At 43.4% G+C, this 24,103-nt stretch overlaps 1 protein-coding gene across 1 annotated transcript in view; it reads right to left on the reverse strand.

The window, feature by feature from the left end:
* Nucleotides 1-396: 396 nt before the first annotated feature.
* sema6a (sema domain, transmembrane domain (TM), and cytoplasmic domain, (semaphorin) 6A) overlaps nucleotides 397-24,103 on the reverse strand; it is a 103,855-nt gene continuing 80,148 nt past the window's right edge. Inside the window, exons 16-19 of the mRNA XM_083979603.1 lie at nucleotides 19,408-19,466; nucleotides 18,506-18,526; nucleotides 14,647-14,826; nucleotides 397-3,196 (exon numbers count right to left, since the gene is read on the reverse strand). Coding sequence (XP_083835729.1) covers nucleotides 2,037-3,196; nucleotides 14,647-14,826; nucleotides 18,506-18,526; nucleotides 19,408-19,466 — 1,420 coding nt within the window. The 3' untranslated portion in view covers nucleotides 397-2,036. The remainder of the gene's footprint in view (nucleotides 3,197-14,646; nucleotides 14,827-18,505; nucleotides 18,527-19,407; nucleotides 19,467-24,103) is intronic.

A 24,103-nucleotide genomic window follows, 5' to 3' on the forward strand; every position in this document is an offset into this window, starting at 1 on the left:
CCGGAAAGATACACGTACATTGGCCTTCTCAAGTAACAAATGCTAATTATTCAGTTAATCAGTCAATGAACCATCACTCCAAACAAAGAGACAGCAGAAAAAAAAGTAAAAACAAATACCAGGACTTTTAAATTGTATAAAATAGAAAATCAAAAACACTCACAACGTCTTCATCAACACTGCCAGCACAACATAAAGGGTTGCTTTAAGCGCATTAATGGCACAATCAGAAATGAACCACAAAGATGAGTGTGTGTGCGTGTGTGTGTGTGTGCGTATATCCGTGTGTGTGTGTGTTTGTGTATTTGCATGTGCATGTATTAATGTGTGTGAGAGAAAGAGTGAAAGAGGAAATAAGACTCCAGTTTCCTCTCTGCCCTCTGGACGGTAAGTGTGTTATGTCTAGGGACCAGAATTACAACAATAACACCTACATTCTTTAATTGCATTTTTATCAAACCAGGGAAATATCATGATGTAAGAAAAAAAATAAAAAATACTACAAGGAGACAAAGTTAACAGCTATGAAAGAAAACATTGTCACTACTTTAGGGTGTAAGGCACAAATTTACATGTGGAAAAAAGAAGCAGGCAATACAGATGTTTTTGTAGTTTTTTTTCGTTGTTGTTGTTGTTTTGTTTTTTTCCGCCTGCTCATCTGTGTGACGCCGGTAGAAAAGACGATAACCTTTCCGAGACGGAGGCGACGCTCCGCTCCGCTCTCCCTTTTTGCAGCGTCACTTACAGCTTCTTTTTGTACGTGCGTATGCAGTTTCCCGTACTGTTGCTGCAGCTGGTTTTTCTTATATTTGCAACATGCAACAGTGAGCTTCGATGGCACCGGTAAGCCAGCAACCAATCAGGACAAATGTTACCGACTCACACAAAAAACCACAGTGCTGATTGGAAGGGATGAAGGGGGAGGGGGGAGGGGGGCCTGGGGGAGAAGGAGAGGGAGGGTTGCTCATTGGAGGAGTGAAAGGATGAGATTCAGGAAGTCTTTTTTTTTTCTTATGATTGGTCTAAAACAATGGAAAGTCTGTTCCATGAAGGTAAAAGTCCCTGTCTGGCACAGTTTAAATAAATATCTCCTCCTCTTCACATATATCTCAAGCTGCAGGCCCCACTGAGCGCTCAGTAAGACCGAGTGGACCTTCAGTCATCAAGAAAGTTCTACTGGCTCCAGTTTAATGACTTTAAATAAGTTTTTTTTTTCTCACACTTGATTAATTAATATTAAAAGATCTCTTCTCTGTCCCCTCTCTCTCTCCGAGCCTAGAAAGTCAGTCTGTTTTTTTTTTTTCCAAAAGCACTTAATAAAAATAAATACAACAAGCTATTAGTATTAACAGTCATGTGTTATTCAATAACCAGTACAGTAGAGGATTCTTCTGGCCCAGGCTTTCAGTCTAACCCAGGCAGGACTTGATTGCTGTAACACTGAGAGGCTTTTCACAGTTTGCGACAGAACTCAGGCAGCCATCTGTCCGTTCGGTCTGAGCTCAGTCTCTCTGAGTGCCTGCTCACTCAGATTTCCCCGGTCCTCAAGGTACTGTACAACGATTACTCTCCACACTCCCCGGGCTGTCTTCTTATGTGCTTTTACCAGCATGATAAAGTATCGAGTCAAGTCCCGGTGGCCAAAGACACCACAAACAAGAGAGCCACCGTCTTGGATGCTACAGAATGCCGTTGGATGAAATATTCAGGACAAGCATCATCATCTTCTTCTGTTTCAGTAGCACATGTTCCCATGTGTGTTTACAAAGGAACTGGGAGCCAGACAGAGCCTGAGCTCTATGACGGCAACAAATGACGACAACCATTTGTATAATATTTACATATTTATATAAAAAGAAAGTGTTTGTTTTCTTTAAAAAAATGTGTTGCATTTTCCACTGTACACCAAAAACAAAACAACAAAAAAACACTAAAAGGAGATGCAAGTTGTACAGTATTCCCTGTTTTTTTCTCTCTTTCAGAAAACACCTTTCACTACTGTCTGTTCACATTGGACTGACTGGCTAACAAGATGACTATGTGCAGGAGTCACTGGACTTGACTTTTGTTGAGAGTGAGACTACGGAGGGTTTGGGAGGGACATCAGGCTTGAGATATTTGATGCCCGTTCGAGGCAGTGAACCATAGGAGCTCATTCCAGGCTGTCGTGACAGAGATATGCCCTGTGCTGTCATTTGTATGGAGTCCACCCTCTGTGGTGCAGGCGGTGGAGTCTCCACACGGTTGAAGCTGTGATGTCTTGCCAAATGCGAGGAGTTAGATGAGTTGGTGTTGTGCTTTTTGAGGCCGGAGGATCCACATGCGGCAGATGCCGATCCTTTCCGGAGCCCGTAGACCGACGAGTGGACCTCCAGGCGTTTGCCCATCTGTGGGACAGCAGGAGGGACGGTGAGCGAGGCCTCTCGCTGGGGCACACGAGGCGGCAGCATCCCATCTGGATCCACCATGGTGAGGTTGTGACACGGGCTTTTCACGGTCTTGTACTCCAGGGTGGCTCCCTGGTCGTCCATGACCCCGTGGCCCATGCTCAGGTCGCTGTGGTGCGGCTGCTCCACGTACTCGTGCTGGTAGGACTGGTGCTGCTGCAGATGCGGCTGGAGCTGGTGCTGATGCTGAGGCAGAGGCAGGACGACCACGCTGGGGATGTGCCCCGGCGACGCCCTCAGGGGGAGATCTGTAGAGATAACAGGGGAGCCCATGGGTGGCATGTCCTTGGTGCAGGCGTTGATGAGGTTCTGGTTCCTCTCCCACTCGCGGCTTCCCCGGCTGGGCTTGCGACGCGGCTGCATGGGGGTGGACTCGGGCGTCGGCAGAGCAGTGAGGTCCAGGTGGTGCTGGTCTGCTTTTATCAACATCTTCCCGTTCGGTGTCATTCTCCCGTTGTGCATCAAAGGGGTGAGAATCGCTTCGGGGCGACCGTCTTTGGCCTGTGTCTCAAATAGGCCCGTCAGCTTGGTCACGCTGTTCATGGATCCCCGGCGGGAGTGGAGGTGGTGGCTGTCCTTTTCCTTGCGGCCTGTCAGGTCCATGTCTCGCCGTCGGTGGTCACAGACGCAGTAGACGATGATGCCAGAGAAGATGGCGCCCATGGCAAACGCCAGGATGACAGCGATGGCCAACAAGGTCACGGGAACCAGCTGGTCACGACCCTTCTGGTAGCTCTCTCGGATCACACCTGCAGAGAAACGTTGAGATGACATTCAGACTGGCAGACTAAATAAAGGGGAAGATGACACTGCTGCTGGTGTGTTGTTGTTTCTAAGAAAAGCAGAGCTGGTGGGAAAGATGCTTATTATTAGACAAGCTAAATAAAAAAAACAGGAAATTATATTGAATTACCATAATTAAAAATATTTTCTGGGTAAAAAGATTAGAGGTTTAAATAATTTCATGAAAAACATGCAAATGAAGATGGGTTTATCCCATCATGAGGAACACCTATTCAGAACGGGTACAAACGGGAGCTTGAAGTAGCAACATTCAGTATTTCCCGAAAATCCAATCTTAGACTGAAAATGTGTTTTGGAGGGGTGATTATGATTCACATTTTAAATCCCAGATAAAACCCTCTGCTGAAATGAAAAAAGATATGAGAGCAGATAAAGGAGCCTGAAATACCCAAACCCTTTCTTCTCATCGATGCAAATGGGAGACTTTTCATAAAGCTTGGATCCAATCTCATGAATCACAGAGAATACATTAAAAAGCCTCTGATTAGGCGCTAAATCCAATGAGCTGTGTCATCAGTGTCTTATGAAAGCGCCACTTTCAAAGACTGGCAAAGACGCTCTGCAATACGGCCAAATAAAAGATAATTCAATAAAAGCAGCTATGAAGTATTCTAGCGGTGGGGGGAGAGTGGGAGCAGCAGGTTGTGAGTGTAATAAAATGGGGTTGAAGTGATATGCACGCACGTACGCATGACTGTGGACACATGTACCTGCCTCCCACACACACACACACACACTCTCACACACACACACACACTCTCACACACTCACACACACACACACACACACACACACACACATGAGCACTGATGATAGCCTCCAGCCTGTTGATGAATGTAGACATCTAATGCAACACTTTGTTCCTCGGGTTAAACACACCAGTCCACAGCAGAGAGATTTATAATGCGTTCACACATGACCTGTGGCCAGCACAGATCAGTTACCACAGACAGAGGATTAGACAGGTGGGCTCTATCAAGTAAAAAGCTCCCACAGTGCACCGCTGGTCCTGATAACGTGACTCAGTTACACGTGCGTGCCGCGATCCAGGGCAATATATTATTCACTGTACAGTTTTTCCGTGTGAAAGACTTTGCTGAAGTTCCTGCGGAGGTCAAAAAAGAAAAAAAGAAGTGATAAATGTAAAATGCAAAAAAAAAAAAAAAAAAGATGAAAGCTTTCAGACAGTCTGGATGATACCACTAAGGATAACAATAACCTGATATTCATATGTATGAATGGATTTCAACTTCTCATAATCCATTATGCCAGTGTGCATCTACTACAAAGGAGGTGTGTTTTACAGTGAGTCGATGTTCTAAAATAAACACTGTGTGGGTGATAGGATTTCTATAGTCGATTTCAGAAATCAAAGACATTTTGTTACTCGGATCTTACGTAAAAAGTGCCAAGACTGGCTTTAAAAAAAAGCCTATGATGTTATTGTCTTCTTTTAACTCGTTTCTATTGACTTTCTATTTTAAAACTTATTTTTTCACCACCCTCTTATCACTCTGCTTTGTCTGTATATCTTTTTGTTTTGTAGATTTTCACAAAAGAGTGGAAAATGTATTATTTTTAAAAGTGAAACACGGCACTGCATTAAATATTTGAAATGGGGAAACAGGAAATGAGCTGCGAACATCAAAAGTTTAACACAACACAGTAATCAAAACAATTTTCAGCAAGCGGATCGATGCAATTTCCTCTTTCCACAGTTTGCCGTTTCAACAAATCACTTCACACTTCTCTTGCAAATGATCATTAAAGTCTTTCGATTTGCTCTGTAATTTTCCAAAAGCGGGCGCGCCACAAAACGAAGCGTTAGTTGCAATAATTCCGTAAAATCCTGAAGGGGCCGCGTAATCGTGTTTAGGCTTTTCAGCTCGACTGTGTCACCGAGGACGCACTCGGAGGATATTTTCTTTCTCTGTCTCCTAAGCGAGACATAACACAGACAAAGAAACGGCATGGTAATCTGTTCTCATGGAACCGAAACCCAGACTCTCTCAACTAACATCCATAATCCTTGCTAGCTGCAGTCATACTTCATTAGCCCAAAAACACAACCTAAAAACTCGTTTTTTCCCCAGCTGAAATAAAGCATAAAGCAATATCTCAGTCGTGGCATCAACTTTAAAGCAGAGCGAGGATAAAACAAAAAAGAAAGGAGTTACTTTCCCTCTGATCGTTTCTCATTCATAGTAAAAACAAAACTTCACTCCCCTCTTTAACAGCTGACGACATGCAGCTCAGCTATACCTCATTTAGTGTTAAACAAAAGGTTTAAGAACTTATTTTCTGGCCAAAATCGCTTCTTATCAGGGATGTGTCCGTGCTGCGTAGATAGTGTGAGACGTGATGAGTGTTATCTGTAGATGGACATTAGGGTTTGACAAGTGTTATGCTGCTCGTGTGACCAAATGGCTCGCCTGTCTGATGAAACCATCTGCTTTCCATCTCAAACAGTAACATCAGAGAACCAGAGAGATACTTTTCCTGCTTGCTGCTATCTTTCACTTTGTTGACTTTCTTCTGTCCTCACTTGGATCTTTTTTTCCCCTCTCCTCCCATCACTTTCTGCTACTTCTCCCCTTTGCATAGACAATGAATCACTTTTCTGACTTTCGTCCTGTTTGGGGGTGTTTTCTTTCACGCTGCTCGTCTTCCGTATGGTAAGTGCTCTATTCAGTGGAAGCTAGGAAGGCTGTAATTATAAACCTCATGCGCTTTGCGAGTTATCGTCCTTTGGCAGAAATGACAATGGCAACGGTTGAGCTGCTGGGTTCAACGTTTCTGCCTACAGTTGAGGAAAAGGAGAGGAATTCAGCGTCTGTTAAGGTGAGGGGACACTTAATATCACTACAAAAAAATAATTTGCTCAAAAAAAAAAAAAAAAAAGTAAAGTGCAAGCATAAACATATACTTTGGCAAATCTCTCTTTTATCCATAATCCACGTTAAATGTAAATACAGCCATCCATCTCTGTCTGTGGTGCTTATATCTGGTGAAAAGTGTTATGAATTTTCATGACAGTCCATTTATTGCTGCTAAAGGTTAACTTCCCTTAACCAGGGCTTTGGGGTTCCCATTGAATAACAAAGCAGGAGGGCAGCGGAGACCGACTGGCTGTGTGAACTCCGGAGCTGTGTCTTTGTCATCTGTTCCAGGTGTGGGAATCGGGGTTAAATCCAAATTTGACCTGTGCTGCCTCTGTGTGTGTGTGTGTTTTTAAAGATCCTCTCATTCTTTTCTACTTTTTCTCTCCTTCCATCCATCTCTCATGTCTCTTGCAGTCACATACACTACCAGAGGGCACTTAGCCTACGGCTATGGGTAAAATACAAAAGAAAGAAAAAGAAGAAACTTTGAAGACTTCCATCTTTTCATGTGAGGAATTGTTTCTCATCCTAACATCAAAGAGAATGAAAGCGGCCACGGAGGACACCTGAGCTGTCTCTGTCGAATCACAGGGCTTCAGGGTTTTGAATCAAGGTGGCTGTGTGGCTCATTTCTTAGAGAGCCGTTTCAGATCTTGGCAAAACTTTTCAAAACTTTTCCAGCGTCACCTTGAAAAGTATCAAAGTGTTGCTAAAACTCACAGATTTTCTGCTCTGGTCTCATCTCGTTGGCTGTTCTGACTGTACAGTGACTTATAATCTTCTGGTATAAACTCTGGCCTCGCCCCCACAATGCATCGCAAGACGCCCTGCAGTTCAACACTTCTCTCAGTGGTTGAGTTGATTAGAATTTCACACCGCCCCGGGCCTCAACATTCAGATATTAAACACGTATCTCAGATACTCAGATATTTCTGACTGTCAAAACAGCCTGGGTCGGCAACACTTGTAAATCAGAAACGTTGTAATCTTCTGTGACTGGAACTTGTGAATGCTCTCTCTCTGTCTGTCTGACACACATAGACACTCTCGCACTCACTTCTTCACAGGCACCAGCTGAGTTAAGCCCACAGAGCTCGTCTTTGTGTTGGTGTTGGGAAAACTTCAAAGGCAGTTAAACATCACAGAGGGGTTACGGAGAGGGCCCTAACCTCTGACAACACGATGTAACACAAAGGCGTTGTCTGCAAAATGATAAAAATCTTAATCAGACTTCACTGCACTCACAGAGTCGCCACTTGTTGAAAGAAAGAAAAGTGGACCTTGACAGCTGAAGAACTATCGGCACAGAGGAAAAGATGAAGAGGAGGAGCAGAAAATGTTTACTCTGCCTTCGCTGAGAGCTTTAGAAACTTCTTATTTGCTTTCAGGGACTTGTTTGATGTCATCTTTTACAAAGGACATAGCTTTTTAGACTATGACAGCAATTCATTACCTTCTATTGAATCCAGCCGTTAGGATATTATCCCATTAAGTCTTGTGTATGTTTGTGTTCGAGAGGCTCCTAATGGTGTTATTCAATATTAAAGCATCAGACAATCCTGCGCCAGTGTGGTGCATGCTAATGAGCCAGTTAAGGTATAATTAAACCACTAATTATATCATTCGGCACCTCAGGTATTAACACCAATGTACTAGCTTATCCACCTCCCTGCATATAAACTGTAGCACCTAATACTCACAGGAAATCAGGCTAAATTAAATGTCCCAGGGAATGTTTTTCATCAGCTGTTTGATGCCTTAAATTGACACTATTGCTGTTTGTATTAATGAGCGATAGACTTGTAAGAAGACACTGCCCAGCACAAACAGCTCAGTTAAAAGTAATCCAATTATTCCTGTATTATACTGCTTTCACATGTTGGCATAATGACGACAGCAGACTCCTGGAACAGCAGGCTAACCACATGTACTAGAATCGTTAATTTCAGTTTATTAAAATGTAGATTTTTCTATGGCTTTTTCCCCTACAGTATTGACTCCAGTTCTGATGAGTCACTGTTATATAGAAGTAGACCCACTCATGTGTATTTCATCTCACTTTGACTGCTGAAAATATGTGGCAAACTTCTGACCTCCATGTACGACTGAAGTGCTGTGTGTGTATCGCTGATGACTCATCCACTTAAAAGCGCAGGCCTTGATAATCATTTAGGAATGTATTCATATGGACCAGGCCACTAAAGAACAAAGACTCGGCTCGTATCCACACGACGAGTGGCTCAGTCATGGACGTTGTGAACGTGACACTTTAACTTCCGTTCAAAATGGGTTAAAAACAGTGACAGCTGCATGTGTGTTAGACAGGTTTCAGCACAAAAGGATGAGCTGCTGTGATGTGAAATTCAGCCTCACATGGCCCAAAAAACAAAGCAGAGCTATTTTACAAACCGGTGATGGTGAGACGCCTCGCTGAAAAGCATAACCAAAACATAAAAATGGAAAAGTAAGCAGCAAATGTGTGCGGAAGACAAAAGCGGTCCGTGAGAACAATACGCTAATCAGTGGAGGAAATTATGGCTTATGGCTTGACGTCAGTCAGGGAAGTACGCAATGCCGGGAAACAGTCCACTGTTTCTATTATGATTTACAATGAGCTGCAAATAATTCATCCACCTCACAAATGCCTAACTTAGTCTTTGGCCAGTGAGAAGCTGTAAATCCTTGTTTAAAAAAAACAGTGAGGGTGTCTGAATGGCAACGATACGAGTTGTGGGGTCATTTGATTACAAAAACTTCTCAGGGTTGTTTTTTTGTGCAGTCTTTCAGCATTTTAGATCAACCTAGATCCCATCATCCTTTTTTTTATAGGATTAATCTAAATCTCGTCATTCTGCTTCAAGGACATATGCAACTACTAACATTGAATGTGCTTGACCTCACAGGCTGCTGAAAAACCACCAGCAGCCAAATGCAGCATCATCTGACAGTGTTAAACTAAAGCCTCTATTACCTCAGATCTTGTCAGCTCACCTCCAGGGGAGGGCAATTTGAGAGTCTCTCCATTATAATCAGACAACCAAGAAATTCCTCGTCTATCTTTTTTTGTTCTACTTGTAGTAGAGGAGCCGTAGCCGATAGGAAATATGTGACAATTAGACTGACCACATTCAAGAGTAATGGACACTAAATGGCCTCTTGTTCCTAAGCAGTAGATGCTTAAAAGTATTAGCAGAGCTAATGTGGGATGAAAAACAAGCGGATAAGCCCATCCTTTCCTGCTGTATTAGTTGAGGTTTTTGTTTTTGTGGTTTTTAACGATACAAGCATAACTGTGTTATGAAAAGCCAAGATCAAAGCCACAATTCTGCTCTACTGAGGGCATCTAGCTGGACTCACTCAACGCAGTGGAGGTTGAATTCATTAAAATTTAAAATCAGAATTTGACTGTAAACAAAAATGTTTTTTTTTCTGCTAGTACTGCACATACTTCACTTAACTACATGCAGCATTCAAGATTGACATGTCATGCCCAGTAACAGCAGTGAAGTGTTCCCTCCACAGCCTTCTAGAAAGTGAAATGCTCAGGCTATCAAGACTTTTTGGCATGGAAAAATGAAAAATAAAAAATAAAAAACCAGTGCTGCACTTCAGTGTGAGCAGGGTCATACCCTTCCTCTATCATACCCGCCTCACCTTGGCACACAGGTGTCAGTGTGATGCCTGCAGCTCAAAATAACTCTTGCAGAGCAGCTGTCAGACAAGTTGGTATTACAGTGAAATCCTGACATGTAGGAAGGGGGGGGATCATATCCCTCAATAAATTACAGTAGCTCTCGTTCAGTGGTGAAAAATATCATCAAAGTGTCACAATGTTGTTCTGAAAACACAATGTTGAAAAAAACAAAACATTGTGGCACTTCAGATGAAAACTGCAAATCAAGTTTGTAGTTATCAAGCTGAAAATCGACAATACTGATTTGTAAATCATAATGAGCATGGCAAGAGAAAGCATCTCACCATGTCTCCTAGAAATTATGTTTATATTGCGCTAATTTGATTTCCCAATTACATTGCAGTAAGAAGTGTAATTGTTGCCTAGACTGTGTCTGTACATTTCTACAGTTACATTTGCAAGTTTATTGGGCACATCTAGCTAACGCTAATGCAGTTCAACTCAGCAGTCCTGCAATAAACCCTCCATCATAAAGATTATAATGCTCAGTTTGTGTTAAACTGATTTAGAGAGGTATTGATTCAACTCTATGATCATTTGCGGGGCTGTTACCGATATAAATGGGACAGACAAATGAATAGAGACACCTGTCAGCCGCGGCGCTGTCTGGTTACTGTTATGAAAGAAAAAAGAACCTGTCTCCTGCAAAAGATTTTGTGCTTTGAGTGTCTTAATATAACCTTTGTTAATCATGCTCTTGCAGCTGTGAGCAGATTCTGCAAGAAAAACAAATGAAACACCTTGTCAGGGAAAGTTTTGCTGATAACATCAGTTACCAAAATGTAGCAACTTGCTTGTGACATTAACTTACAGTCTCATTATATTGATAAAACCTTCATCTGGGCAGCATCATATTTCCTTCAAAATTAATTTGCTATTAGTGATATATTAAAGTCATTTCTAGGAGACAGGGTTTCACCAGATGCACTGGTAGGTTTCTGATACTCAGCACATCACTCTGTCAGACAGGATTAGTTGAGTTAGCTGGGTAGACACAAAATACAGCATATAGACCGTTCAGGAGTAAAAACTACAGCCCAGTATGAAAACGGATAACTGCGAGGGATAGAGAGAAACGCTGTTGTTGACTCAGCTCAGCTACAATAGCTCACTATATCTTATATCCTCTCTTATTCCCCTTTCTTCCATCACGTTTGTTCAGTCCGTTTGTCTGCGTTCTACCTTTTAACTCTCTTCCTTATAACCTTCACTGCTATATTATGGTTTTGTTCTGTTTAATAAATCTTTATCGTGCCTGCTTCTCTTCTCTCTCGTGCTTTCTTCATTTCCCATGTCGCTTCCCTTGTTGTCTCTCTCCATCCCTCTTTCCTTCCACCTCTCCCCTTGCCCTCCCCCTCTCCCCCCTCGATAGCTGTTGTAATGAACCCATAAATTGGAGCAACACAGCGGTGGCTACAGGTCGGAGGTTGGGGAGGGGGATGGATGTAAGGTGGGACGGGGGGAGGGGGAGAGTTGAGCTTGACAGAGAGAGGGAGACAGAGGAGAGAGAGAGAGAGAGGAAAAAAAGGGAGGGAGCAGGGCAAGGATTCATTCCTGCAGACAAGGGAAGAGATATGACTCCAGTTGGAGAAGAGACAGACTACAGGGGGAGAGACAGAGGGGATGGAGGAGGAAAAGAGACGGAGAGAGGCAAGGGGGAGGGGCGATGGGGGAGGAGGAGGCTCCATAAATTGGTTCAGGAATTAATTTGCACTAGCCAGGTTTAGGTATAGCCTTGGAACATGCCATCCCAGTCAGATGAGAGGTCCTGTGGAAGGGAGACTGATCACAATGGCAGCAGATGGTGGAAAGTGGCAGGGTTGCTGGTTTTTTCGGGGGGGCAGGTCGAGCAATGGGAGGCGAAGGGTGAGGTTTATGGTGGAGCGACAGGAGTGGGAGAAAATAAAACAGAGACAGATGAGGTCCAGACAGACAGACAGACAGACAGATAGGCAGACAAACACCAGGCTCAAATGTACTGTGAAACACAAGCGGCCACCTGGCAACTGCGACGGCCCCACTGGAATGCCGGATAATGATGCTGTTGGGTGCTAAATATCATCAGTGTGTGAAACACTCGTCACTTTGCAGCATTTCTAATTACTCTGGTGGTGTTGGGCTAATACATATTGGCAGCACTGTAATATTCATTAGCAGATAAGATTCCGCAATGTCTTAACTGCAAATGGAAAAGTTGGGGAGTAATTGTAATTTTTTTTAAAATCACGAACAGGCATACAAATTACTTTGGATATGAGCTAATACATTGTCACTCAAGCATAAACTTTCTTCACTTAATTTGAGAGATTGATGGTGATGGTACAGTCGAATATTTATCCCTTATGTCTTCAGCAAAGTGGGTTGCATGAATCTATCTCTGTGGCATTAAAATGCAGATAAAAAGACTCATTTACATAACTCCATAATCATCTCTCCTAGCCCGTACTGATTCCATTTTCACTTTCAACTTAACGCAGTTTGCAAAAGTTTTCACAGTACAGTTGACACCTGAAGCCAGTAATACTGTGGGCGACAGGAAGGAAGAGGAGGCAGGATGGGTGGAGCAGGAAATGAATACTGTTGACTGTGGTGCTCAATTTGCCATGCTGAAAAGCATTAAGCCGCATGGAGGCAAAACTGTGCTTAATACCATCAAAGCAATCAAGGCAAGAAAAAGGCAAATATATAAATAGCAAAAAAAGAGAAAAAAAAAGACATAATCTCACACCAAGCCATGCAAAATATCAAGAACTGCTCACAGGAAACCAACACAAGAAAATCAAAGAAATCTCATCAGAGCTGACTTTCAGAGAAAAGGAAAAACAAAAGACTGTAGAGCTGAAATTGAAATAGAACTGATAAATACCGAAACAAGCTGCAAAGGTGTCTTATAAAAATGATAATAATAACAATAACAACAATAATGATAATACAGAAAAAACAGCAGGAAGCATTGTTTTGAAATGTGAAACCCTGTTGCCGTTACCTGAGTGTGGAGCACCTACGTTCCCCCCCACCAAGAAAGAAATAATAAAAAAGTAGCTTTTTTATGATTTGCAAGACGGCTTTTAGCTTTTGTTGTGTGTGATTCTCAAAGTATAGCACCCTTCACCATTTCTTGTGAGGTTTGAGTAACGTAACGTTAAAGCTGCTCAGGTAAAGGCAACAAGGGGAGCGACAGCATGTTGTGATGCTGGCTGTAGGCATGCTGTCTGAAGTCTCTGCCACCATTGTGCTTGGATCTACCCAATCTGCCTTACTGCTTCCAGCTGACACGTCGCACTCGCTGCTGTGCCTCGGTTTATTCCATCGACAGGAGATGGTGATGTGTGTGTGCAGCGGTAGAGGCGAACTAACACAATTATCTTTTGTAATTATGACAGAAAGTATGTTTTTAGTATGTCACAGTTTGTGTCTTTCATGTGTGATCATAAAATCTGGGTGTAATATTGAAATACTGTGTACCGGTGTTGATCTTACCTGTCAACACATCACTGTTCTGTAGGAGTTTCCAAAACCTTCAAAGACTCTCAACCAAGTGGATGGAAAAAAATCTGTCTCTTGCACAATATAACCCATTTATGAGGTTGCTGTGTGCTTCCTATCCAAGTAGCCAAGTAGCAGAAAATGAGCGAAGTGATGTGTTGACATTTCCAGCGGCCATCTTGGTTTGAATTTTTTTTTAAACAAGGGGAAAAAAAGAAAAAGAAAGCAAGTGACAGAACTTTTTTTCTTCCAAGTGGTGGTTTTGAAGAGTCTTTGGGGATTTAAGTAATAACCTCAGAACAGCGGTAAGTGATGTCAAATAACCTTCAGGCTTTGTCAAAAGTTTTTTTGTGTATTTGCAATGTTGGATTCTTGGCCGTGAAACTTGAATGTAATGTTACTACATCTCAGGTACACACTGAAGACATGTTTTTATAAGAGACTTGACAATATGTCTTTATTGGTTAATTAGATGCTCTATATTTACCTGCTTTAAATAGAAAGTATGTATGACGATGAATCACGGTTATTAATAATCAATATCTCCTTTGATGCTGTCTCTAATAGCACACGCCACTGTATGTACAGTAATGCTGCTTGGATGTGTAGCATGTTGTGTTAATGGGATCTCTAATAGGTCTAGCTGCATTATTAAGGGATGAAACGTGGATCATCAGCACTGCAGTGACCTTTATTTCTTCCCACCCTTCCGATGTGTGTGTTGTCCCTCTAGTCTCTTTCCCTTCCCTCTGTCTCTCTCTCTCGCTCTCTCTCATTTATCCAGCGAGGCGTCCTTGAGCCGCTGCGGCATTAGGCAGGTTGTTAACACGGGAGAAAAGGGCGTTCAATGTCATGTCACTGTGTCGCAAAGCATGACAGAGCCAGGGGCCCGGGCCATCTTCTCCAGGAAATAAATACATTGCCATCTTCCTTTTCAAAGTGTAATGGTCTGGATATTACATCTCCTGCGGGACATTACAGTCCACGGATAATAAATCCATCCTACTGTGTGTGCGTATGAGTGTGAGTGTGTGTTTGTGTGTGTGCGCGTGGACAGAGCGTGCGCGCAAACTGTTTGCATATGTATCTTGTGGGTGTGTTTGCGTACATTTCGGTGGGGGGTGTACCTGCGCAGTTTGAGGCAATTTGTCCCCCGGAGAGAAAGTGATCCAGTATCTCTACACCTTGTCAGCTGGAAGCAGCCAGGCAGCCGTAAATCTCAATTACGCGAAACCCCTCCCCCTCCTCCCTCCCTCCCTCCCTCCCCACCCCTCCCTTGCCACAGGTGACAATGGACCAAATTGACTGCTCACTGTTGTGTTCCAAGGCTTACCATTGGCTTCGGGCTGAGTCTGAGAGGGAACGGCCACGTAGGGGTCCTCCCCTTTGTCTGAGCTCATGGGGGGGTCCTTCCGCTCCACCATGCGGCCCCGCCCCAGGGGGCCCTCGGCGGCCTCGGGTAGGGCCGAGGTGGGGAGTGAGAGGGTGTGGTGATGGTGGTGATGATGGTGGCCTGCCAGACACAACACAGGTTAACGGACGCCCGCGGCAGACAGGGACAGACTTTCACTAGTGCATGCGAGCACAGGCCAGCAAGGGGCTGCACACACACACACACACACACACACACACACACACACACACACACACACACACAGACGCACACATACACATTCACATCTTTTCCTCCTTTGAAGCACAGACACAAATGCACTCACACTCCTACACACAAGGACAGCTGCTGGGCTGTGTGAAGCAACAAAGTGTCTCTCCCCCCACTGACCCAGGGCAACTCATTAGCAAATGTATGCGTGTGTGCGTGCGCGCGTGTGTTTGTGTGTGTCTCTGTGTGTGTGTGTGTGTGTGTGTGAGTTTTTCTCAGGATGGACATGTCCTTTCTTTTTTTCTGTCATTCTCTGCCTCTCTCCATCTTTCTCACTCTCTCCCCTCCTGTTCTGACTGACATGTCAAAGCTCTGCTGGGTCTGTCAGAGCGCAGCAGAGCACAATCGTATTTCTCCACGATCACCATGGGGTGTCTACCTTTGATACGAAGGACAAGAGACAAACTTTTCTTTCCATCGCTGCCTGTAACTTTTCTTCAACCATAAAAAGCACCTCCAAGTCTGCTCCCCGTTCTTCCCCTCTAGATTTCTCAAGATTTCTGTCACTTTAAACATCACAGTTCAATCTTCTTCTTTTTGTAAGAATGCTCAATTCATGCCACATGTTCTCAGGTCTGCCATTTTTTTTTCTTTGTGACATTTAACTGAAGATCTTTGTGGTTTGGACCGTTTGTCGCACAAAACAAGCAACTCAGAGACGACACCTTTGTCTCTTCAGCTCCTCCTGCTCTTGTTGTCGTCTGCTCCTCTCAACTGCTCCTCTCTTCATCTCTTTCCAACTCTGTTTTCCTCTCTGATTTCCCACAAATCCCCCCACTTTCCCCTCCTTTCTTAGTTTTAAACCCAAGATCTCCCAAATGTTTCGCATCTGCTCAGCTGGTGATCTTTATTTAGCAAGGCCCTCAGCAACGTGTCTAGATCAATCATCAGAAATTTGTCATTAAGAGTTAATGAATTTTCTCTAATCTGACCCCCTCACTGTAATTACATTCCTAATGGCTGAATCAACTACTGGCCAACAGTTGAAGAGGGTGTCATAACAGAGCCAGGGAGCTGCGCTGATGATGATGATGATGAGAATATGACAGGAAAAACCCACGCTATCTGTCTGAAAATATAAATAAACACACACCTGAATGTCTGACATTATCAAGCAAATGCAACATGCTATCTCTATCACCTGTGGATGACATGCCACACCTGCACCTCATCTCTGTCGATCGCTGCACGTCTCGCAGAAACAACCTCTGTACTTTTCCACATCCGCCTGTCTCAGTTCTCTCATTTTTCTTTTATAACCAGAATTCGTGCCTAAGCTTTGTCTGAGTGTTTATTTTTGTACCGTGCTAATCACATTACCATCCCACATGCTTACAGTTAAGCCACCCTACACAAGATATATATTGTATTTAATATAATGTATTTAAGCCCCACATTTAAGAAAAAAAAAATCTTCCCTTGATGAAGAGTGACAACACTTTTATCAACATCCTCTGTGGAGCTCAGCCCCCTATTCCCTATTTAACACGCTTTCTCTACAGGGGAGGTGACAGCAATGTATGTGTGTGTGTGTCTGTTTGTGCCTGTCTGTGTGTGCATATTTGTGTGTTTGCAGATGTGCGCGTGCCTTTTCAATATGTGTTTATGGTCGGGTTTGAAGATGGGGAGACATTTTAGGAGGCTAACATTGACGCTGCTGGTAGACTATACGCACATCAGACACCCGCACACAACACCACCCAGAGCCGCCTCCTCCTCCTCATCCTCCGTGTGGCGTGGCAATCATTAAAATGATTTATTTAACTATTGGCCCAAGGCTGAGAGATTAGTGTGACAGGCCTATTTTATAATTCATTCCCCCACCGCCAGGGGAAGTGCAATTCAGGCAGATGACACACATAGAGAGAGAACTCGGGGCCTCAGAGCTCCTCCACGGATCGAGGGGGGGGGAGAAAAGCCCTAAACTGCCGACGGATGCACATCCCCTCTCTTTCTGCAGATTAAAAGAGAGGCAACAGTGTCTAGTCTGGAGTAGAGGAGAGCAGAATGGAGAAGGGGCATTTATTTATCTTCAAATCCATATCAACCACTGACAGATAGATGGAGAGGCTCTGGGGCAATGGCTGAGACTTTGTTTGGGGGGTTGTAAACTGGGTGTTATCTATGTGTGTGTGTGTGTGTGTGTGTGTGTGTGTGTGTGTGTGTGTGTGTGTGTGTGTGTGTGTGTGTGTGTGTGTGTGTGTGTGTGTGTGTGTGTGTGTGTGTGTGTGTGTGTGTGTGTGTGTGTGCATCTAGAGACACATAGCCAAGCCTGTGGAAGCATATTCAGCACTACAGGGGTACACACCAACACAGATGCTTTTTCTGTGACCCTGGATCTCCAAAAGGAGGGAGAATCACAGTGGGGGTACAGCCACAGGGGGGTGGGAGAGAGAGAGAGAGAGCGAGCGCTGGGCTTTCTGGAACGACTTCAAAATGTCTATTCTTGTCTTTCTGTATGTATCTGACTGTTTTGATCTGGCAGCTGCAAGGTATGTGTCTATGTGTGTGCATGTGTGAGAGAAAGAGAGAGAGAGTGAGGGAGAGGGAGAGTCAGTGAAAACCAAACTAGCGCACCCTACGATTAGATAAAAATAAGGTGGATGTGCGCGTAGGTGTGGGTGCGATGGATAGGAGTGACTTTGCTGCAGGGTAATCACATCTGTTTATCGGTCCTGAGTAAAGAAATTGGTATCAATCAGCCAGCAGCCAATTGCGATTGTGATATTGTGTTATGTTTTTATTAAGAGAGGGAACATATCTGCACAAAATAAACCAGGACTAAAAATGTCGGTGCATGTTTACATCAGCCTTTCTGAGTCAAGCATCTTTAACTGGGCGCAGAGTCTCTGCCAACTGCACATGCTCAGCCGCAGTTGGCAGAAACGTATCTGATCTATGCCGACTCCGAACAGGCCAATTTAATCTCTCTGTCTCTCTGTTGACACATGTCCCGTTTAATGTGCATGTTGAGGCAGTTCTTCACCGTCAAGGCCTTAAACCACCAACAACCAGATCCATCCAATTAGTCAAGCAAAGGTCAGGGCTAATCAATGTTACTGCACAGGGGATACAGGGGAAAGGGCAAGGAGGGGGGTATAACGGGAGGGAAGGTGTAACAGAACTATTATAAAAAGGATCCACATTAAAAGCTTTTAATTCTACCTTTCGAATTTCTAACTCTACATCCTTTATTCTAAACACCAAAGGGGCTGGATGAGGAAACACTACGAGAAGTGAAATTTACCGACCGTGCCTTAATGTTTCATTACCTTCGTAACTGGAAGGAACGTCTATCAAAAAGAAGGAATGAAATGAATTCAGTTAAAGCCTTGAGTCATTAATAAACCCTCTTTACACGTGTGGGAGGAGTTTTCATTTCCTTGAGAGGGAATGATTGATTGACTAGACGAAGAGGTGTGGCTGAAGTTAAAGAGTCTGGGGAGATGAAATGCAGCTCCTGTCTTTTTTTTTTACTTTATTTATTTTATTTTTTTGATTGCCTATGCAGTTTATGTGAAATACTTACCGTTCAGCGCCACGAAGGTATCTGGAAGGAGAAGAGAGGGAAACGTGTTATTGCATGCAGCACAGAGATCTTACGCTTTAACATGAACAAAAGCCATGACTTTTAAAGTAATTCAGAATCGACTGGCTGTCCGATAGTCTCTTAACTTTTAATCACAGGTGATCTATATGGCCTCTACAGCTAATAAAGGTCCTACACTATGGTTTCCCTTGACTAAACATCCTGATGAAATTGAAGTGAAAATGCACAGCCATCATTTACTCTGGGTAAACAGTCAACTTTGAGATGAAATGGACTATGATGAGTGATTTAATGTCAAATTGTTTTGAAGTTTATTTTGCAAGCTGAGCAGCTCAGTTGAATATCAACAGGGCATCACATTTTCAAACAGTAACTCTGGACATGAAAAGATCAAATATACATATGTGCCATTCCCTGTGTAGTAGATTAAACGAGACCGTTCAAAGCTCTGACTGGGTTGAGAGCCCCGTCTTGTTTAATGTTTCAAAATGAGCCCTGTGACTGCGCACAAGTTAAGATCCCTTCTCTGTGTGTCGCTGAATGTTTGGGTTGTGTTTTTGTAGTCATTTGCAAGAAGGAACCAGGTCTTGGCGCAATGGGACACAGCACTCTATTGACCGGGGGACCAGAGAAACGGCGGGAGAAGGACAGGGGAGGATGAGAGCCGAAAGGGACAGATGGATGGAAGAGGCTGAAAGAGAGGATTGTGAGGGCGGAACAGACGGGGGAGAAAGAGGTGACAGCAGCGAAGAAAGAAACGGAGGGCCGGAGAGAAGAGGGAGACCAAGTTAACAGAGAAGAGAGGAATGGTGGGGGTGTGGGGGGGGGGGCGGGGGTATGGAGGAGAGGAGGAAAGATAAGAGTGAAGAGGGCCTGCTTACTTTGGCAGTCTCCCAGGCCATCTGTGTTACCATGCTCCACGTCCTGCTCAAAGGCTGATCTGCGGGGAACAGAGACATCATGGTCAGCAGTGGAAAACAGGCCAGGCCAAACGCGGGCTCACCACACCTAACGAAGTAACAAAGCTATAGGAAGGCTACTTCAAAAACAGCTCCAAACACAGCATACCCTATGCTTGCACAGTGTGTACTCTGCAGAGAGCCCTATACTGGAACAAAATCAAAGAACACCTATCGGGTACCCTGGAGGCCTAAAATCAGTGGTTATGAAGAAAACTGGCAGGCTAGTAAATCCATAGCTGGCACAGGCCTCGCTGCCGATAGTGTTGATACAAATAGATTTATGTTTTATTTGGCTCTAATAAAAACAGTTATTTTATGTTGTATCGCTTTTTAAAAAATGACTTTTTGTTGCTTGTTTGCTCTCTTGCCAGGAGTTAGATGAGATTAACACAACTCTCATATCAATAAATGAAGCTACAGACAGCAGCTGGTTAGCTTAGCGTAGCACAGAGACTGAGAAGAGTGGGGAGAAACAGCTAGCTTGATAACTGATGAGCTAATAAAAACGAATGATTCATTTGTTGGATCGCCGATGTTGTTTGCATAGACAGAGCCAAGCTAGCTACTTCTCTGAGTTTCCAGTCTTGATGCTAAGATAGGCGAACAGAGATTTTCTCATCTTACTCTCTTGGCAAGACAGAAAATATTTTGCAGAATGTTTAACCACGAGGAAAAACTTTACAAAAGGAGATACTGTTTTTTTTTTTATCAGCACTTCACTTTGATTAATCCTCTCTCCCATTTCTTTGCAGCTGACATCATCTAGGTTCCAGTGGAGATATGAGGCAATAGCCCCATCACATGGGCCAAGACCAGGGAAGTGAGGGGTAACCATGCTTGAGGGCCATCATATGACACAGAGGGAGAGCGTTTCAGAGATGTTATTTTCTAATGCAATCTGCACAGAGACCTGTTTTCTTCCTGAAAGACCACCAAGCAGGCAGTAAGGAGATCTGTGAAACAGAGCGGACCAACTGTCAACCAGGATCACAGTCACGCATGACAGCTTTTCACAGTCCTCCTCAGCTACCCCCCTCGTTCCCTCCTCGCTGTTTCTCCTCCTCCTCCTCCTGCCTTTTCACCCGCCTCTCATCTTCCTCACCCTTCACTGGTCACAATTATAGCATGAAGACGAATGATTTTTCCAAAACAGCATCACCCATCCCTTATCCTCCCCGATCTGAGCTTAAAGCGTGAACCTGACAATGAGGAAAGGTGCGGGAGATTTTAAATATACAATTGGATTTTTGCTGTTACGCTCTCGAATCAGAAACAAAGTCAAAGTCTATACTTCATGTATATTTATTTTCATGGGGGTGATTGGAAAATTTCATCCATTTATTTTGTAGTCATCTTTTCCTCCAGTTTGACAGAACCTTAATTGGGATGGAGATGGTGAATTTTACCCTGTTGATAACCAATTTCCCTCCAAAAGCAGCCACACAAACAACTCAAGTGGCATCCGCTTTTCATTTCTGTGGGTACATTTAATCTGCTTATCTGATTTGCTTATCATACACAATCATAATCACAAAGCAGACGCAGAGTTGCACAATTAAACCTGTCTAAACACAAATACCGTTCAGGCTCTCCTGGTATCTGCTGGATTTTCCTCTCAGAGATGCCATGAAAATGTTTAGATGAATTAACAATGAGTAGTCACACTACAGATATGGCGTCTGGCCCTTACTTGGCACATGGGAAAGCGAATGAACTACAGTGTGAACCCTCGGTTACAGGGTTCATGTCCCATAGCAGCCGCGTAAGAAGTGCAGTGTGTTTTCAATTGTGACACTACAGACGGTTCAGCTCAGAGTTAAGATCCCACTGCAACCATATAATGCATATTTAAATCGTATTCAAACTGTACATAACTGGAGGCAGCCAAGAGCCACATTTTATATTAGATGTGATTATTATGTGAGATGTGTGGTTGCACAGAGGGGACTTGGTTGCTGAAATGCAGGTCAGGCATAATAACATTAATTATTCATATAAGAGATTGGCTACCAGGGATTTAATATACTGTACGTATAGCGTAAAGCAAGTCTGTATAATGTTTCCTCAAAGGCGCCCATTCATTTTGATTCATGGCTTTGATTTACCAAGGAATACCTGCAGTAAACTCCTACACTTTAATAATCAGAGGCCTGCAGATTTGATAAAAACCCCACCTCTAATCCAGGAAGAAGTGAGGGTCAGTGACTTTGACAATGGCATTAATAATTAACAAATGATTATGAATATGCTGATCTGTTGTCAGTGAAACACAGTCATGTGCCTGGTTTACATATTAACAACCATACAGATTCATATGCAATCATTTGCATGAACAGGGGGTGACTGGGGACCATATTGCAGGAGACCAGAGTGCAAGCTGTTTATAGGCAGTAGGTATAAGAGGCATAACTCCACAAGGGAAAGCTGGCACGCTAACACCGGGGCCAGATGGAAGAAGAAAGGAGGGGACGCATGCAAGAGAGAAATAATGTGTCAGAGGAAAGACAGAGATGGATAAAAATAGAAACACAGAAGGGATGGGGATAAGATGATAGGTAACTGGTTAAGTTGGTGACATGGAAACACAAGAAGAGGTATAGAGTTGGAAAAGGGTTTTTAAATTAATGAGTAAAAGAAAGACTGGTGATGAGAAAGAGAAGTCTCTTCTCTGCAGGGACCTGTTTGTCTGAGCAAACCTTTTTATTTAACACCAAAATGCCTCTGACTCTCCCCTCCCTCGTTTCATCCCTCCTTCTGTCCAGCCTGGCAAATGCTTTGAATAGCTCGCCACACACCAACAGATCCTACCGGGCCTAATCCTCCACCCCCACCCCTCTCACTTAAAAATATTGTACAGTAACAGAGCGAGGTCATCTGCCCCCTTTAATGCCACTGTGTCAGCTCCGGCTCCAAAGTGGAAACTCAATCAGAACAGTTCACTGCTTCAGCTTCTCAGAATAATAACAGGGCGGTGTTTTTGTTCTGCGTGTTTTGAGTATGTACGTGCGCCTTTTGGTTGATTGCCTTGTCGGACCGATCGTTTTGCAGCAGGGGGATCAAATTCAATCAAAGTCAAATAGCCATCAGAGCACTGGTCCTTTTGTTATGACTTCATCGGTAAAATGTTTTTTCCCACCACAAAACTCCATATGCTGTTTGTTCAGAAAGCATAATCTGGTGCTGTGTCATAACTACAGCCACAAATTATAGTTACCGTGACCATTGAGATTTCCCCAGCTCTGCGTACCCAACCCCAAGCCTGGGGCTAGCAACACTTTCCTTCCATTCATCCTTCCAATAGCCCTTTCAGCGGGAGGAAATTGCATTTACTCACCATAAAATTAGAAAGATCATAGACACGACAAATCGAGAGGGGAATGCCACCAGGCATGACAAAAAAAAAGGTGGGATAATGTTTTATAAAACTTGCTTATAAACCACATGTTTCTCTGGCTTTTTCTGATCGTTCAGCATTATAATGGCTTCTCAGAGCTAAAAACATGAACCTGGACAATGGTTAATACATTTGCTGTATTGTACAGTAGCTGTGACGAAAGAGCATTCATTAATAATGCAGATTCCATGCAGGATGTTGCTAGGTGAGTACAATCAATTTCAAAATGTCTAAAGAGAGTTTAAGTTACCCCATTGGTTAAGGGTGTGGTCGACAGTTTGGAGCAATACCAATGGGATTGTGTTTTATTCAGTTTTGTACACAGGGTGGATTGACATACTACGATACCTACGATACGGTATGGTAGTCCGGACAGTCACTCACGCAGTAAACTCCAACGCATTATATAAAAAAGCAAAATCTAAAATTATAGGCACCCCCCTCCCATCACTTGACCCAATTTACCATAAACGCACAATAACAAAACCACATGAGATCATTTCTGATTGCCCTCTGGCAGGCGCTGCACGGAAGGTCCATATCAACAAAGACAACCCAGTTTTTCCCACTGCCATCAGGTCACTAAATTCCACTCACCTCTAACCTTTGTCTATGTGTATAATGTATAATGTGTATGTGTAATGTTTGATGTAATGTCTGTCTCTGCCAACACAGAACTATGTGCTGCTATGCTGTAACAAAAGCAAATTCTGCAGTCTTTAATAAATGAATCCTGAATCCTATGGGCCTCAGGAGATCTTTCCAAACAGCACTGTAACACGCTCACGTTCTGTCCTAGTGTAACTACGCATCTCAGGTGATTTGATCACAAAGGGACAACAATAGGTGCAGGTGTGTAATGTAAGCATCCAATGCATACTGAGGATGCACTGAGGTCTAATGAACTGGAATAAATTATCAGTTTCCCATACGTTAATTTATTTGTTTGACCACAATGTATTTATTTTATATCTATCTATTTATTTTTTGTCCTATTTTTTCGTCTTATACTGTATTTCGAATGTGTAAAATCTTATTTCAATGTAGAGCTGAGTGCAGCGCATTGATCCACTGAGCTCCTCTGTGCTCTGCTCAATCCATCTGCCTCTTTCTCTCTCTCTTTCACTGGCTAAACTAACAACACATTTGATCTTTAATAGATGTGATGTACATGTTTATTTGCATATAGAGCAGGGAGGTGAGATCCAATCACAAGTAGTC

The sequence above is a fragment of the Trachurus trachurus genome, assembly GCF_905171665.1.
Source record: "Trachurus trachurus genome assembly, chromosome: 9".
Lineage (NCBI taxonomy): Eukaryota > Metazoa > Chordata > Actinopteri > Carangiformes > Carangidae > Trachurus > Trachurus trachurus.